Genomic DNA, 18871 nt, shown 5'->3' with positions numbered 1-18871 from the left:
CATGTTGGGATCTACCTGATGGATAGGAATGAACCCAGTTTAAAGCATACGTCTCTATTCCATAGCACTGGAGTTTGTTAAGCAAGATAACATGATCAACAGTATCAAAAGCCTTTGCAAAATCTAGGAATATTGCACCAGTGAGTTGTCCCCGTTCCATTCCACACTGGATTTCATTGCAAACTTTTAGCAGGGTAGTTACGGTGGAGTGTTTGGGGCGAAAGGCAGATTGGAATTGGCTAGGGAAATTTATCTTGGTATAGTAATCGCTTAATTGGGAGTGGACACATTTTTCCATGACTTTAGATAGGATTGGGAGAAGTGAGATTGGCCTGTTGTTTGAGACTGTTTTTGTCCCCACTTTTGAAGATTGGGACAATTCTGGCAGTTTTCCAGGTATTAGGGATATGGCCTGCAGACAAAATAGAGTTTACTATGGAAGCAATTGGTTTGGCAATGACCGGGGCACCAAATCTTAGGAACTTAGATTGCAGTAAGTCAGGTCCACATTGGCTGCTTAGTTTTAATGAGCGGGGTGTTTGTGTAATCTCCTTTAGCAAACAAAATACCATCACCTTCAAAACTATATTTATTTCTAAGGTTCTAGAGAAGGGAAGTGCCTAGTAATCAGTGGTGGGATTCTGCCTAAAATTTTCTCAGTTCTTAGAACCGGCTGCCTTCCCCCCTACCCCTCTTCCCCCCTCTGTGTCCTGCTGCTGCTGATGCTTAGACCCCATGCGGAGAAGCACTCAGCCTCCGCTCTGCCTGTACACCTTCACTGCGCCACTCAGGTGCGGGGGAAGGGGGAGAGGGGGTCAGAGTATTCCCAGTTAAACAAGCTGGCATCACTCCAATAAGAAGGAGAGAGTACTTTCCTGCCGCTGCTGGCTGCTCCAAAACTGTCTCACTAGCGGGTAAGCGTTGCAGGCAGCCGCTCAGTAGAACTGGCACACAACCCCCCTGTGACGGGAGCTTTGTGACAGGCTATTAATAATACACACCAAATATATATAATATAATATATATATATAACTGGGTTGAACTGGGACGAGACTTAGATATGATAAAATATAATTTATTCCTTGATAAAGGTGAACACACAAAATATACAAATAACGGGCAAAATATAGACACTTACTTAAAGATGGAAATGATGAAACAGTCACATCTGGACTGGCAGTTCATACAACATTCTTCATCATCCCAAGACACGAAAAGCCATGAAAAGACATTGCATGCAGACATTGCATAGCATTTCTCTCAGCAATCAAGATGGTATAGAAGAACACAGGACAAAGGGTTGACCACAGATTATATACCTTTTGTAACCCTATCCTTAACATTAAGTACAGGTGATTGGTTTTCAATTACCTGTAGCCAGTCAATAACGTGGGAACACATTTTGATACATCCCCCCCCCCTAGTTGGCACATGCGCAGTTGGCCTCTAGGGTCTCATTTCTGTAATCCCACATTTGCATCAGGGATGCCAGCCAGTCTACTAAACGGAATTCCTGGCAGGATACTCTTTGCTGTAAGGTGTGAAATGGGACACTTACAGCCTGCTCTGGTTTGAGTAATCTCTGCCCTCCTGTAAACAGTGGAGGTGGTAAACTCCTTTGAACAGCACTTAATTTCTAGACATTGGGACGCTTCCCTGACCAGCTGCTGCCTTATGGCTAGAGGAATTTCCTCTGGTTTTTGTCCATACCTTGGGACACAGTATTAAAGATAAAACACAAACATATTAAAATATCCAGTTCTGTTGGGTCCAGCGGGTCCAAACTTCCCAGTTCTCAATGCCGGAACTGGGACACCCTAGGGTCCAATTTGCGACTTGCTACGACCCTCAGAACCGGAGTTACACAAATACACCTTAAACCGTTTCCTATTTTAATACAATAAACTCCGCTGTAAATTAAATCACGGTTTTTCACTAAATCCCCATTGAAAACAACGAGCTTTGCCGCCATAGACTTTCAATGGCACACCGCCGCCATTGGCGGCTATTGGAATCCGCCGCCATAGACTTTCAACGGGGCTACGCCGCCGTTGAAGTCAATGGGGGTTTTCCGCCATAGCCGGTCAATGGAGATTGGCCACCATTGGAGTCTATATGAAAAGTCCCGAACATTCAAGGGGGTCCATACTCCGTCGGGTTGGTCCAAGAGGGTCAAGGATGGTTCTGCAGCGATGCCGGAGCAGTGACTTCAGGTACCCCAAACCCTGGCCCTCTTGACTGCTAAGTGATCAAAGCTCTCTTATTGAAAAAGTATCCGCTTTGCGGTTTTGCGGTTTTGCGGTTTGGACGGCAGCCAACTCGTTTCTGGAAAGCTCCTTCGAGGAATCTCTATTGAAGTCAATGGGCCCATTGACTTACAATGGGAAACCGCTGCTCCTCTTCTCAGACGCCATCTGCTGGTCTTCACAGGAAACAGGACCAAAACAGCAAGATTCGCCATTAGAATGCATTGAGCCCTAATGGCGGCCTATGGGACCCTGCAAAATGGTGCCTGAAAAGGCGGGAAAATTACACAAAGGGCTATAATCATTAAAGAACTATTAACCCTTGTACTCCCGGAGGGATCCTAGTGTGTGTGTAACGCAGACACTGATATAACAATAAAAACATGGGAACAGGGGGATATACATTTTCATGTTATAACAAGGGTTAAATCACATTTCGGGACCTCAACCCAGTTAACCCCTTGTCTCCCTGGTGACGTCAGGGGATGGCCAAATGGGGTGCAACCCCTTTAATACCGGGCCACCCCCTTTCGATCGTCACACCCCCCTCTCCCCCTCGGCACACAGTTTTAGCTGAGAGAGAAAAACATAAAATGTATCAAATTTGTACTTGCACTGCTTTCAAGTTGCACTTTGGAAAATGCATTGCACTGGGTCCCACTGGTCTCTCTGCTCCCCCCCCTGTCTCTCTGCTCCCCCCCTGATTTCTCTGCTCTCCCCCTGTCTCTCTACTCTCCCCTATATTTCTCTGCTCCCCCCTGGTTTCTCTGCTCCCCCGTCCCCTGGTTTCTCTGCTCCCCTCCCCTGGTTTCTCTGCTCTCCCCCCTCTTCTGGTTTCTCTGCTCCCCCCCCTGATTTCTCTGCTCTCCCCCCTGATTTCTCTGCTCTCCCCCCCCTGTCTCTCTGCTCCCCCCTGTCTCTCTGCTCCCCCCTGTCTCTCTGCTCTCCCCCTGTCTCTCTGCTCTCCCCCGTCTCTCTGCTCTCCCCCCCTGTCTCTCTGCTCTCCCCCCCTGTCTCTCTGCTCTCCCCCCCTGTCTCTCTGCTCTCCCCCTGTCTCTCTACTCTCCCCTATATTTCTCTGCTCCCCCCTGGTTTCTCTGCTCCCCCGTCCCCTGGTTTCTCTGCTCCCCTCCCCTGGTTTCTCTGCTCTCCCCCCTCTTCTGGTTTCTCTGCTCCCCCCCCTGATTTCTCTGCTCTCCCCCCTGATTTCTCTGCTCTCCCCCCCCTGTCTCTCTGCTCCCCCCTGTCTCTCTGCTCCCCCCTGTCTCTCTGCTCTCCCCCTGTCTCTCTGCTCTCCCCCGTCTCTCTGCTCTCCCCCCCTGTCTCTCTGCTCTCCCCCCCTGTCTCTCTGCTCTCCCCCTGTCTCTCTGCTTTCCCCCCCTGTCTCGTTGCTCTCCCCCCTGTCTCTCTGCTCTCCTCCCCTGTCTCTCTGCTCTCCCCCCTGCCTCTCTGCTCTCCCCCTGTCTATCTGCTCTCCCCCCCTGTCTCTCTGCTCTCCCCCTGTCTCTCTGCTCTCCCCCCTGTCTCTCTTCTCTCCCCCCCTGTCTCTCCGCTCTCCCCCCATCTCTCTGCTCTCCCCCGTCTCTCTGCTTTCCCCGTGTCTCTCTGCTCTCCCCCCTGTCTCTCTGCTCTCCCCCCTGTCTCTCTGCTCTCCCCCGTCTCTCTGCTTTCCCCCCTGTCTCATTGCTCTCCCCCTGTCTCTCTGCTCTCCCCCTGTCTCTCTGCTCTCCCCCCTGTCTCTCTGCTCTCCCCCCCTGTCTCTCTGCTCTCCCCCCTGTCTCTCTGCTCTCCCCCTGTCTCTCTGCTCTCCCCCTGTCTCTCTGCTCTCCCTCCCTGTCTCTCTGCTCTCCCCCCTTTCTCTCTGCTCTCCCCCTGTCTCTCTGATCTCCCCCCTGTCTCTCTGCTCTCCCCCTGTCTCTCTGCTCTTCCTCCGTCTCTCTGCTCTTCCCCTGTCTCTCTGCTCTTCCCCCATCTCTCTGCTCTTCCCCCCATCTCTCTGCTCTTCCCCCGTCTCTCTGCTCTTCCCCCCGTCTATCTGCTCTCCCCCCATCTCTCTGCTCTCCCCCCGTCTCTCTGCTCCCCCCTGTCTCTCTGCTCTCCCCCCTGTCTCTCTGCTGTCCCCCTGTCTCTCTGCCCTCCTCCCCCCCTGTCTCTCTGCCCTCCTCCCCCCCTGTCTCTCTGCTCCCCTCCTGTCTCTCTGCTCTCCCCCCGGGTTTCTCTGCTCTCCCCCCTGGTTTCTCTGCTCTCCCCCCCCCCTACCCTGGTTTCTCTGCTCCCCCTGTCTCTTCCCCCCCCCCACCACCATCTCTCTTTCCCCCCCTTCTGTGTTCCCTCCCCCACCATCTTTCTTCCCCGCCCCCACCGTCTTTCTTTCCCCCCCCACACCGTCTCTCTTTCTCCCCCCCCCCACCGGCTTCCCCCCCTCCCACCCCTGTCTCTCTTCCCCCCCTGGTTAGAGAGAACCTGTTGCTAAAATTTTTGAATCCCACCTCTGCTAGTAATGTCTGGGTATGTCAAGTACTTCCTTTAAAGATGCTTTAAATTTCCTTTCAAAATCCTATGGATCGAAAAATGGATGGTGTTTTAAGCAAACAGTACTCTACAATCAGAATGACACGGAAACCAGCAAAAGCAATGGCCTATATCTCGAGAATAGGGAGAATTTGTTTATTCATTCTGCAAGATAGGATTGAAGCAGGAACATCAGGATAGAAACTCTTAGGCTGAGACCCCACTGCACGCGTCCGCACGGCCGCCTTGCTTGCCGGCGGCGCGTGCAAGTTACTGCACCGCGATTTGCGGTCTGCAGATAACTTTTTTTGGCGCGGGGGGGTGAACCCAAAAGGGGTCAGGGGGGCGAGCCAAAACACAGAGCAGGGGCAGCCTGCGAAGCGGGCACTAGAGGGAGATGGGGGGGGGGGGCGATAGGGAGAGCTATGCATGGCTGCCTAACTCACAGACTTACCTACCAAGCCGCCTCCCTCCCATAGCTCATTCCTCCTCTCCTCCTTTAACTTCTCCCATCCTCCCCTCCTCATTGGCTGAATCGTGCACCACGTGACGTGTCATAGCTGCAAAACACAAGCCGCTGGTAGCTACGGCAGGCTAACGCATCACAGCACGCTGTCAGCCCTGTCGGAAGGAGGCAGCGGGGACAAACACACATCAGGTAAGGGGCTGGTGGCCCGCGCGCACCGCCGACCGCAGGCATCAGCCTTAAAAGAGTTTTCAAATCTTGAAGATTCAATGGACTTTTTGTGTAACGCTTCCATGAACGTCATCAGGCTAGCAGCTCGATCCTCAGCATATTCAATACAGCCACGGCCTATTTTATACTACAACATCTCCGATTTGTTTCGGGAATTTTTCCGAATGCCACGCACATCACCGCGTTCATGCGTCGTTCATGCCGTATTCATGTTGCATACATGCCGGCGTCACCTGCGGTTGATGTGTTTATTGATGTGTGTTGATGTGTTATTGATAATGGTTCGGATTTAATTGGTTGCAATTCTTCGTGAATCCGCCAGGTGGCAGATATTCGTGAATTGTAATGAATTCTAATGTTTACACTACATGTGGCTCACTAAAAGTAATTTATCGACTTGCAGGTGTTTAAAAAAAATATCACAGTGGTCCATTGTGAATTGACCTTGGTACTGAAGAAGTTACAATACTGTATCAATTTAGGCTTTTCATATTAAAAAATAAATGCACAGTGTCTGGTGTTGTTTTATTGTCCAGAGAGTCCCGAGATAATGTACGCTTATTTAATATGGGCCGCGATTAATGCAACTGATGATAAGATGGCAAAAGTTGTTCAAATTTATCAATATTTTATTGACAACTATGACTTTTACAAATTTTCACCAGATGCTCATGTGTGGAAGCGTGCAATAAGGAAAAAGTTATGTATCGATCCGTGTTTTTTTCGTATTGATCCCGCACCCGGTGTTAAAGGAGGGTATTGGTGTGTAGCACCAGATTGTTCCCGTATCTTTTATCATGGGGACTTTAAAAGGCGAAAGGTCATGTTAAAACCAACTAAGAAACGTCAGTCGCAGGCAAGCAATGGGCCAGCGACATCGCCAGCTTCCAATAACGGTCCGACCGTCAGTGAAAACATGGTGACCGGCAACCCTTGCTGTCTGTCCCCGCCCGGATAGCTGCAGCCTGAGCAGGATTTCGCGTACAGAAACCAGCAAGCTTGCATGTACCAAAGCGATTTCCAGCCTCATCAGCTGTCAACTACAGGTGTAGCAGTCATGCTGTCACTTGTCAACTACGTGTATAATCAAGAGTACGGGACTGGCAGTGGCTCGGCGCCATCTGATTGGCAAAGTCTATGGTGAATACGGTTGCCGTATTTTATTCTTTTTTTGAAATATCAATAGCAATGCACAGTAAAGCGATTAATCCTGTAATCAATCGCATTGTGTGAGGATTCGGGGGTCACGGCAGTCGCAGCATGACCCCCCCCTTACCTCCCACGGCTCCCGCTGCCGTAGGACGTCCTCGCCGCCGGTACCACCAGGTTCCCATGGATCTGGGGCTTCCTTATCGTCCCCGATGGGCCACCACTGCCCCGCAGGCGCCCCGCACCCAGGTGGCTGCCATTTGTCCTGGGCGCGCGCTCTCCGACATTACAGAGCGTGCGCCAGGCGAAGATAATTTATTCACTGCACTGCACTGAAACCACGCCTCCAACTTTCACAAAGGCTGCCACTTAACCCTAAAGCTCCCCACCTGGCTGCCTGTCATAGGAATCAATCCATCACAGCTCCTCGTGTTCCTCCAGGACAGCCCCAGCTCCCCATTGGTCAGCCACAGTATATAGTACCTGTCTTGCCTCTCTCACATTGCTCGACATAGTCTCTGCTTACGGACATCTATTCTGGCTTTCCCTTTGCTCTTCGTTATTCAGGTTGCGACCCGGCTTGGCGGACGTTCCTCTCTGGCTCTGGATCCCGGCTCCCACTTGACCTTGCAGCTTCTCTCATCCCTCAACTACAGTTTGGACCTCGACCTCCCGGATCTCTCTCTCCCTGACCTTGGCTAACGGCAACGACTTCGTCTCTTCTGTACCAGTACTGGCAAGTTTTGCTACACCTATTCACACCTGGCCTGGCAACGCCAAAACACCACACTCCGGACATGCTCCTTCTGCTGCGGGTGCGTGCACATATACGTCCCCACCTCAGTATAAGGGACGATTATGCGACCTTTAGACGAGACTTTTGACAGGTTTTTGATACCCCCGCACGCCAAGAATCTGCCTCTGACTCTTTGCTAGTGCTTTCTCAGGGACGCCGTTCCGTGGCCCAGAACGCCTTGGAGTTCAGGTTCCATAGCAGCTGAGACACGATGGGACAGGAGGCTTTTGTCTCCGTCTTTTGGCGGGGCATAACGGATTCTGTGAAGGGCGAACTCGCCTCACAACCCAGGCCAGGGCTTCTTGAGGAACTCATCTCCCAAACCAATCGAGTGGATCAGCACCTTCAGGTACGCCGCACTCAGCGCCAGCATCCCCGATTTATGCCCTTCCGTGCTGCTTGTCCCAGATTCTCTTCAACCACAGGACCTGCCTGTCACGGTAGCTTATGACAAGATATAATGAACACCAAATATCTGGGTTGAACTGAACGAGGCTTAGATATAATAAAATATAATTTATTCCTTAAATAAGGTGAACACAGCAATATAGTACAATTAACAGACACGAAGGTAACACTTACTCAGGGTTGGGGAATAAAGAAGTATCCGCTAGCAATTCTCCATCAATCCAGTGACATTCCAGGTGGAATCAGAAGCACAACTCCAGCAATCCAGCACAACTAAAAACTGTATGGTTGACACAGTTTATATACCTGTGCAACCCTATTCTTAACATTGAACACAGCCTATTGGTGAACAATTATCTGTATCCACTCTCTAATGTGGAGACACAGACTAACAGACTAACCCATGCCCTCAGGTAACAATTAGACGGGCAGAGTTTGTTGATTGACTAATACTTAATCCCTAGACATTGGGTAACAATCAAGGCAGTTACTTTTTGATCACCATGATTAGGCTACTCAGCCGTCTACCCTTCATGACTTATTAGCCTAGCAAATGGCGTCTGCATTTTCAGAACAGATCCAAAATAAAATACATATACACTTTAATATCTACACATATTAATAAGTTCCATTCTGGTGGGCTCAGTGGGTCGACCTTTGCCAGTTTTTAATGCCTACAGTGATTCCACATATTGGCCAAATATGAACTCTCTGCAACCTCCAGAACTGGAGATACAGAAATGCACTTTAAAACATTAATATAATGCTTATAATGAAACATGGGAACGGGGAACATACATTTTCAAGGTATAATAAGGTGCAAACCTCATCCCTGGACCGCAGTCCAGTTAACCCCTTGTCTCTCTGGTGAGGTCAGGGGATGGCCATATGGGGTGCAACCCCTTTAATACCGGGCCACCCCCTTTCTCCCTCTACACCTCCCCTTCTTAATGGGTGACCTGTGGCCCACTGGCCCTAACGGGGAGTGGGGCACTGCTGGCACCCTTAACTAACTCAGTCTCAGAGGGATAGTCCTGACGTGAAAGTCCATCAGCATTGCTGTTTTCACTACCCTTTTTGTGCTGAATAGTAAACTCAAACTCTTGCAAGGCCAAGCTCCACCTTAGCAACTTGGCATTCTCCCCTGATGCCCTCTGCAGCCAACTCAGGGGGTTGTGGTCTTTGAGGACCGTGAAAGCCCTTCCATACACATAGGGCTGGAGTTTTTTGAGTGCCCACACAATGGCCGAGCACTCTTTCTCAATGGTGGTATAGGCCACCTTTCTGGGGAGTAGTTTTCGGCTGAGGTACACCACAGGGTGCTCTCTACCGTCGTCCCCCACTTGGCTCAACACAGCCCCAATGCCATAATCCGTGGCATCAGTCTGTATGAGGAAATGTTTGGTATAGTCTGGGGCAGCCAGTATGGGGGACCCAGCAAGCGCAGTTTTCAGTGCCTGGAAAGCAGTTTCACAGGCAGGAGTCCAGGTGATAAGCACAGGCAGTTGCTTCTTAGTCAAATCAGTCAGGGGTTTGGCCACGGCGCTGTACTGTGGGACAAACTTCCTATAGTACCCTGCGATGCCCAAAAATGCCATGACCTGTTTCTTGGTCTTTGGAACAGGCCACTGAACTATGGCTTCTACCTTGGCTGGCTCTGGTTTGATGTGCCCTCCACCCACCCTGTGCCCTAAATACAGGACCTCTGCCATCCCTACCATACACTTAGTGGGTTTCAAGGTAAGCTCAGCCTCCCTGATCCTTTCCAGCACCGCAGCTACATGTCCTAAGTGGGAGTCCCAGGAATTACTAAAGACAGCAATGTCATCTAAGTAAGCCCTGGCATAGCTCTGCATCCCTTCCAGTAACCTATTGACCAGGCATTGGAAGGTAGCCGGGGCATTCTTCATCCCAAATGGCATCACTAAAAACTCATAGAGGCCACTTGGAGTGATGAATGCTGACTTCTCCCTAGCCACCAGGGTCAGGGGGATTTGCCAATAGCCTTTGCTCAAATCCATAGTGGTCAGATACTTTGCCCCCGCGAGTTCATCCAGTAACTCATCCATGCGGGGCATGGGGTAGGCATCTGACACCGTCCCAGCGTTGAGCAAGCGGTAGTCCACACAAAACCGGGTGGTCTTGTCCTTCTAGGAACTAGGACTACCGGACTTGCCCAAGGACTCTGGGACGGAGTAATTACCCCTAGGGTCAGCATATCCTCTATCTCCCTCTCCATACTGGTCTTGACCTCTGCTGACACTCTATAAGCGTGCTTATGCAGAGGCTGCAGGTCCCCTGTGAGCACTGGGTGTTTTGTGAGATGTGTGGTCCCTGGCATGTCAGTGAAGAGGGCCCCATACTTAGCTAGCATGTCCCTGGCTTCTCCCTTCTGCCTTGCACTCAACTGTGCCCCTATCTCCACCTGCTCCACAGTGTTTCCCTGCCTGCTAGAAATCATAAGGGGTCCTACAAGATCCATCGCTACTTTCTGGAATGGTTCCTCTATTATCGGTAGGGGTTTCAGGGGTGCCTTCACACGGTCGCCCGCCTTACCCACTCGCTGGCAGGCATCACAAGAGCGGCAGAAAGTGCCCACATCTCGAGATGCCCCCGGCCAGTAGTAACGCTGTAATAACCGGGCTCGCGTTCTGTTGACCCCCTGATGTCCTGCTAACGGAATAGAGTGAGCTACCCGTGACAGTTGCTGTCGGTACCCCTGGGGCACTACTAGCTGTCGCTTACCGGTCAATCCCTCCTCTATCCCTGGGTTCCCTTCTTCTCTATACAGGAGTCCCTTATACCATAGGCAGCGCTCAGTGCCCTCCCCTGCCTGAGATTCAGATGCCCTAAGTCTCAAGCCGGCCAGGGTAGGGTCTGCCTTCACTGCCTCCTTAAACTGGGCACCTAATTCTGGCCACCCCCCAGTCATGTCATTGTCAGGGGAATGGGGAAGGGTGAGAGGAAACAGTAAGTCAGTCTGTGGTTGCAACTGATCCTGGCTTACCTCCCCGGGCTCCTCTGCGCCCTCCGCTAACGTTGGTCCCAAAGGCTGGGGGACTGGCGCCACCGCCATTGCCACGGTCTGGCTCCGGGTAACCGCCGCCACTGCAGCGGGTTTGGGCACTCGGTCATAGGTGCAGGTCATCGGTCCCAGATCGTTGCCAAGAAGAACATCGGCATCCAAACCGGGTGAAACCCCCACCTCCTGCACACCCTGGCCCTCCCCCCAATCCAAAAAGATTCTGGCCACTTGCAGGAAACATGGCTCTCCGTCGGCCACAGTGATCTGTATCTCAGGGACTGGGATCAATTCCTCTGGCCGGACCATATCAGGTCAGACCAGGATCACTGCAGCCCCTGAATCCAGCAAGCCGACTGCTTGCCGGTCACCGACTGTGACCGGGGTGAGATGTCTGCTCCGGCCGTCCGTCTGCTGCAGGTCCGCGCTGAGATGTCCTCCACTCCTGGCTGTAGGCACCGATGAAACCGGGACAGGTGCTGCATGGGTCGTCTCGCTGGGAGTTGGTTCCATGACCGGTTCGGAGTCTTTGGTGGAAGCCACCCGCACGCGGGCTACAAGCTTCACAGCTCGGGTGGGTTGCCCCAGATGGGATCCGCCGGAACGCAGGGGTTCTGGGCAATCTGGTCTGATGTGACCAGGGCGGTTGCAGTTGTAGCACCGGCGCTCGTGCCGGAGCTCCCCCGCCTTCGGTGGACTGCTGCCCGCAGGCGGCCTCTGAGTCCATTGTGGGGTATTGGCAGACTTTCTTGCCGGTGCCGCCGCCACCGCCGCCTTGGCTACTGGTTTGGCGGTCATCAGGGCTCGGCTGGCCACATAGTCGTCTGCAAGCCTCGCCGCCTCCTGGTAAGTCTTGGGCTTCTTGTCGTACACCCAAGTCCTCACCACCGGCGGGCACTGCTCCATGAGCTGCTCCTGAAAGATGAGGTCCAGCAGGCGTTGGTAAGTCCGTGCCTCATAACCCTCCACCCAGCATATCCCGTATAAAGCCATGCGGGTCACGTAGGTAACATAGGACTCCTGGGGCTGCCTCTCTTCCTGCCGGAATTTACCCCGGTAGGCTTCAGGGGTAAAACCGTACTGAAACAATAACAGATCTTTCAGGTGTTTGTAGTCATCCGCATACTCATCTGGAAGCGCCATCATTGTCTGCTTAGCCAAGCCGGACAGTAAGGGGTCCAAACGTGCAACCCTATGCTGTGGAAGCACTTTGTACCGCTGGCACTGCGTTTCAAAGTTCTTTAAGAAACTGTCAATATGGTCAGTGCCTTCCATGAACTTGGTCGAGATTGTGCTGGTCCAGCTTGAGTTCATCTGTGTTTGGTTGGACAGGGGGGCAATAAGCAGGTCTGTTCACTGCCATAGTGATAAACTGCAGCCGCTCCTCCGGTGTCCCTCTGTCTCCCCACGCAGTAATCAGTGCCAACATTTCAGGGGTGAACGGACTGGTAGCCGCAGAAACCAGTACCCCTCCTGTTGCACTGCTCCCGGGAGGTGCACTCGTTCCCTCCCCGAGATTCCGCCGCCCCGGCACTGGGTTCCTTCCCTGATCTCCGGGTGGCTTTATAAGGGCAAGCTGAGCTGTATCCTGAGGCTCTGCAAGCCGGGCTTCATAGTCACCGATTGCGTCAACCATGTCTGCGACCTCCTGGTTCTCATAGGGCAGTCCATATTCATGGCACTTTTCCTTCAGCTGAGCTCGGGTCCACATGTTGGATGAGCCTTCAGCCTCGCTCATGGTTCAGTCGCAGCAGTGAGGTGGTGTTACAACTTGTGTTAACTGTTGCACTACTGTGTGTTCAATATCTTTAGTCCCAGGAACTCGCAATTACCATCAAGTTCCTACTATGTTACAGTATCCCGCAGTATACTGTAAAACAGGTCTAGTTCAATCCAGCCGCTTGCCACCAGTTAATTATAGAGCTTGTCACGTTAGCTTATGACAAGATATAATGAACACCACATATCTGGGTTGAACTGAACGAGGCTTAGATATAATAAAATATAATTTATTCCTTAAATAAGGTGAACACAGCAATATAGTACAATTAACAGACAAGAAGGTATCACTTACTCAGGGTTACTCCACTTACACTTACTGCAGAACCGATGCAACTCGGAGTCCAACATCCCCGGGCACCGATACGGCAATTTTGCCGAGCCGGTGGGTTATGTTACCACTGCGGATCTTCCGAGCATCTGGTCCGTGAATTCCCACTGTGTCCGGGAAATGACCAAGCCCAGTGAGTACGAAGGGGCTATCCCTGGGTGCCAACTTCCCTTGTCCCCTTCCCAAAAGTGAACTTCCCAAGAAGTTGACCATTCCTGTCTCCCTCTCTGTCCTACCTTCCGCACTTCCACAGCTCCATTTATCGATTTCGGTGCGGGAGGAAATTTCGTTGACCAGACCTTCTCTGAACAGAACCTGATCCCACTCATTAGGAAGAAATCTCCCGTAGCCTTGGTAGGGATCGATGACCGTCCACTCACCCCGGCTTAAATCTCCTTGGAGACCTGCCCTCTCACTCTTTCTTCTTCTTCCTACAAGGAGACCCTGACCTTGGATGTTATCCATGCTCCTGGAACACCGGTCACCCTTGGCCTACCTTGGTTGCAGCAGCACAATCCGCAGCCTGGAGGTCAAGGTCAGAGGAGTCGTCACCACCAGCTGTACCTTTGCCTCAACTGCTAGCTAATACATCCAATCCCAAGGGAGACTTACCCACCCCATACGCTGATTTTTTGGATGTATTTAGCAAGACTCAATCCAAGCTACTACCCCCTCACAGATCATATGATTGTCCGATTGACATTGCACCTGGATACACTTTGCCCAAATCCAAATCCTACCCCCTTTCTCTGCCGGAGACAGAAGCCATATCCGAATATATTGCGAGAACTTGAAGCGGGGCTTCATACGGCATTCCACTTCACCCGCGGGGGCTGGATTCTTCTTCATTAAGAAGCTCTCAGACTGTGTATTGACTACAGGGGACTGAACCGCATCACGGTGAAGAACCGTTACCCACTCCCACTCATCTCTGAACTCTTATTAACAATATTGAAGAGGTAACACAGCAGGATATGTATGGTACAGAAGGGGTGATACACCGAGTCGCGACCTCAGGGTTTTACCTCACAGACACCGCTGTGCGTGGATGCGGAAGAGACTCACAGCGGTGTCTGTGAGTTAAAACCCTGAGGTCGCGACTCGGTGTATCACCCCTTCTGTACCATACATACCCTGCTGTGTTACCTCTTCAATATTGTATGCCTCCATTTTTACTTCATGGTATAAATGTATTTTGTTACCATCTACTGTACACTATGGTGTGTGTTTCTCTCCTTTGAGATCTGATGTCCTCCAACTGCTCCGGCCTGGAACCATCGCTGCCACAGGTTGATTCTCTGCTGCTTAATATCTACTTTATTAGGAGAACCAATGTGAAGATTCGTCCAACGACAAACATCAAGATCACAGCAAGAAGAAGAGACAGAAAGAGAAGACCATAAAGAAAGAAGAAGGATCATCCAGAAGAAAGATAAGACTGCAAAAGAAACCTTGATGGGATACAACTTACACAAGGCCGTGTAAGTTTTCCTTTTATTGATTCATTTTGCATTCATTTTGCATCCATAGACTTGTTTCACCCACCTAAGTCTTAACCCTTCTCTAAGGAGTATAAACCTCCCTCTGAGGACACTCCAAGGGTGTCAGAACGCCACCGAACATCATAGGGAGATAACACAATCACACTCCACCATTCCTTACGCTGTGCTCCCCCATCCCTTCTCACATTACAAAGGAGGTCCGACTGTTCTGAAGCCATGCAAATCCATCAATGGCACAATTCATGAACATAATATGACTTTTAAATTCAGTCACTGACATAGTTCCTTAGTCCACTCTTCACCACAAACCACTTCAAAGAAATGTCCTCAGTTGTGGTGGACACTTAATCCTAACTACAAAATTCAGGTTACCATTGTTACCAGGGGAAGAAAAAACGAGTGACTCAGCAGTCACAGCTCCTCCAAAAAGCCAGACGCATTGAAAAAGTAAAAAACTTTATTGAATCAGAAAGTGAACATCAGCAAAAAGAGATACTCAGACGCGGTTCGTCAAGAGGAGGACTTTATCAAAGAGTAAAAATTTACTATATATATATTGTGACAGAAACCAGGGGATGGTAATAAATTCCATATATAGGGCTCCCAGGATACTGAACAGTTTCTATCCTGTTTAGGCTGGAAGTGCAGCCTCATAATACATGCACTCCATCCCACAGTTTGGCAAGTGCTGGAACTGAGGGATGAGGGATCCAAACCAGAGTTTGTCTGCTGCCTGATTTCTGTCACCTGTCCTGATAATTAGAAATCGGGTATTTAAGACTGATTTCCTGCTTCCTCTGCCCTCTCCCCCAAGAGCCTGGAGGCAGGAGGTCTGCTGGAAGCAGAGAGGGGAAAAGCCTCTCCCCAAACAGGTTAAATCATTCTGCTCTTTTTTGTCTAAAACTGCAAAGTTCCTTATTTTGTTGTTGGAAGTGGAAAAGCCACTTCAAACCTGAGTCAGGGTAAACCTACGTTTAGTTATTGCTCAGGTGAGCAGGTTTTTGTTTTGCTTGTGTTTCTGTTGTATGCAATGTGGCAGTCTCAGTGCCTGGGACTGAATAAACCAGGCATAGCCTGTTTAAAGGAACAGCACGTGACGCCTCGTCATTTAACCTACCCTAAAAGACCGTGTTCTAACAGCCCCGGACAGACGGCAGAGCCCCGGAGTAAGCCGTTTGTCACAATATATATATATTCACTGCACTTCTCCGTGTACTGAAGCACAGGGATTCACTTTCTGTTTTTTCACATAAGGATACAGTATGTTTCCATAATTACATAGCTCATTATCTTTGATCTTTAAGCTATTCTTTGAAGGCTGTCTTATTACTTGGTCATCAATACCCTCATCCATCCTGCAATAGAGTAAAGATAATGTACGAGTGTGTATCTAAAATTAGATGTCTGAAATAAGTAGCTGTGAGGTTAAAAAAAAAACTGCTCAAAAAGTATTTTTGTATTTAATTCAAAACCTTTTCTTTGTGTTTTTTTCTTAATGTATCATTTTGATAAGAAGGTTGCATGAAACGTTATGGGAGTGCATATTACATTCACAAACCATGCATTCTTCATTTGAGTGTACAAAGATATAAAAGATTGATAGATGTGTTCTTTAAAAGACTCTGATAACTATGGCTGTGCTCTGCTGAGCAATAACATTTCTTTTTTTGTAATCTATTCCAGTCATGCTGCTCTTTTGGGCAAGTTGGTTTGTGTTAGCCTTGTCCGCAAAGCTCAAAACTAGTCAAGCAACTGTTGGTATTGATACTTATATTTATCCTATAACAAACCAAGGAAAATACGAGAGATTGGAAATAATTAAGTGTATTCAATAAAAAAATAGATAATACTCACTGGAGTGGGGAATCAAAAAAGTAACATTATAATTTAGCTTTTTGCTTTTTCCAACAGAAGATAGACATCGTTGCAGTAATCGAGTGACTACAGCATGCGTAAACCTGTAATATCTTTTCACACCAACTAGTGATTATCGAGCTGCACTAGACAATGCAGCATACTAATACCAATGCAGTATGGTATTGCTGCTCAGCTGAAGCAGTTTCTACTCATTTTTGCCTGGACCAAACATAGCAGCTCGGAAGGTCGTGGGACATCAGTCCACTCCAAAATGGATTTTGGAAGAAAATAATAACCCTATGTTAAGAGTGGAGTCCAATATGGATATTGGAGTATGCACAATTTCATCATGAACCAGTTACTTTATTTTGTTTTGCCATAGGCTTGGATTGGTTTTACAGAATGTAATATATTCATCCGGTTGTTGATGCAGTGAATCTGCCTTGTTTCTCTTTGTCACTACTTTTCTGGCCCTTATTCAATATGCTGCTTCCCAGTTCTGGAGAAGAGTTTATCCCTATTCAAATTAAAGGGATTAAAATCCTCTGCAGTACTGGAACATTCCTTGTCGAGCATATTTTCACTTTCTCTGATCCTCTGTGTTTTTCACTAGGGTTGCCAGACGACTTCTCCAAAAATACTGGACACGATGGTGAAAGGTGTGATGCGCTCGAGACACACACACACACACACACACACACACACACACACACACACACACACACACACACACACACACACACACACACACACACACACACACACCCCTCTCTGCTCCATGCAGTTTCCTCCTCTCCTCTACCCCACTCTTAGACTCCTGACCTCCTCTTGATTAGATGCATTACCCAGCAGCAGCCAACCAGGATGGAGGAAGCTGCCCATACCCTTAGCAACAGTTCTGCTCGCTCCTTGCTCGGGAAATCCCACAGCACCCCAAGCTGGTCACGTCACTAAGTCCAGAGAGGTAATACTGTACATATACATGTCCAGTATTACCTCCCATTTTTATACTGGACAGTGTGTTCAAATACAGGACAGTCCGGTTCAATACTGGACACCTGGCAACCCTATAAATGGTCGCTCCTCCCTTTTCTGTCAGTTTCTGTATCTCTTAGTGTGGATGTTCCACCAGTCACTCTCCCAGCTTTGGAATCACTGATCTACTGAGTTTTTGATATATCCATTTTCTTCCCAAAATTTCATATGATTTTAGTAGTAGTAATGTACAGTAACAGTATTTCCATGTTACTGTATCGTCAGTGATATACTGCGAGTGAATACTTTTTAAAAGCTATTTCTCAGTAGTGGAAGCTAGGTTCATATTTTATCCCTCCATGTATTTACAGTATGTACTCTGACTCATTTGCCGATGTGTTTAAATCTGGCAGAGACATTTCGTATTCATATTGTGTTCTGAAATGATGAATTGTGTGTGTTTAACTGCATACAACAGCATGGCAAGACCATCTAAAACTGCATTCTGGATATTTCAAGTAACTACTTGAAGAAGATGAGAAAACACTTTAGATTAAGTAATTTATCGTGAGTGGAGATGTGCAACACCATAGGTAATGCTGTATTCTTTTGTGCTGATATCAGCATCTAATGTGTACAGTACAATACATTTTTTTGGCAATTATTGACCATCAAATTGTAATAATGTACTATAACTCATTACTAAAGGAACACATCCTTTTCTTGAATCTCTAAACTGACTGGTTTACTCGTGAAATTGCAAAACAGATGACACTTTATGGTCAATTAAACATTGTTTAAGGAAACAGGTCATTCTTATCACTGCAAAAAGGAACTCCTGGATGTGGACATGCACATGCGATTTTAGCCTGGTGTGTTAGGAATTACAGTAATACATAGCTGAACTATCAAATTTAGTTTGCGATGAAAGTGCTTTGTGCTAATGTTCTGCACCGTTAAACTAAATCTGGCCTAACATGGGTAAAATGTGGAGAGCCTTAAACTTCTCTGATTATTTTCTCCCCCACATGTCTGCGTTTGTTAACATAGCAGGCAGTTTATGAAGTCAGTACTGGCTTTTCACATTGCGTCTGAATTCTTGCATTATCTTTAATCTTTTATTCTTGTGTCATGTTCCCTGTTTCATTTCCATTGTGCAGCACCAGTTGTATGCACAGGAGAACCACGGAATAGATATTCTAGTGAGAAACTTACATGATTTCCAAACCATTTATTTAATCTTTTTGTTATGCAAAATGTTTAGATTTTTACCATTTAAAACATTTAGGAATTAAAAGGGAAATGTTTTTTTTTTTTTCATTTAAGATTCCAGTTCTCATAAATTTGAGCCAAGATGCCGATGTAAATCTACCAGTGAAACCTCTGATTTTCGCCCTGGCCATTGGAGCTTGTTTGGGAGGTAAGATAATCTTTTCTTAATGTAACACACTTTCTCCCCCCCCCCCCCCAATCGCAGATAGGGACCATGTGGGAAAATCTACATGCATTACCAGGTGTGGTGCAATACCTGTCAGGCTCACAGGAGGCCTGAGCCTCCGCAGATGGGAACCTGGGGTGTATCATGGGACGTACTCACA

The 18871-nt window shown here is 48.7% G+C and overlaps 1 protein-coding gene across 2 annotated transcripts in view; it reads left to right on the top strand.

Moving 5' to 3' along the window:
- Positions 1-18871, top strand: part of OCA2 (OCA2 melanosomal transmembrane protein) — a 459069-nt gene that overhangs the window by 397226 nt on the left and 42972 nt on the right. For both annotated transcript variants that reach the window (XM_075590565.1, XM_075590564.1), the window contains one exon: positions 18600-18693. In XM_075590565.1, coding sequence (XP_075446680.1) covers positions 18600-18693 — 94 coding nt within the window. The remainder of the gene's footprint in view (positions 1-18599; positions 18694-18871) is intronic.

Source organism: Ascaphus truei, chromosome 3, assembly GCF_040206685.1.
Source record: "Ascaphus truei isolate aAscTru1 chromosome 3, aAscTru1.hap1, whole genome shotgun sequence".
Lineage (NCBI taxonomy): Eukaryota > Metazoa > Chordata > Amphibia > Anura > Ascaphidae > Ascaphus > Ascaphus truei.
Note: the sequence above shows the minus strand (reverse complement) of the source record. Positions and strands in the feature narration are given on the sequence as shown.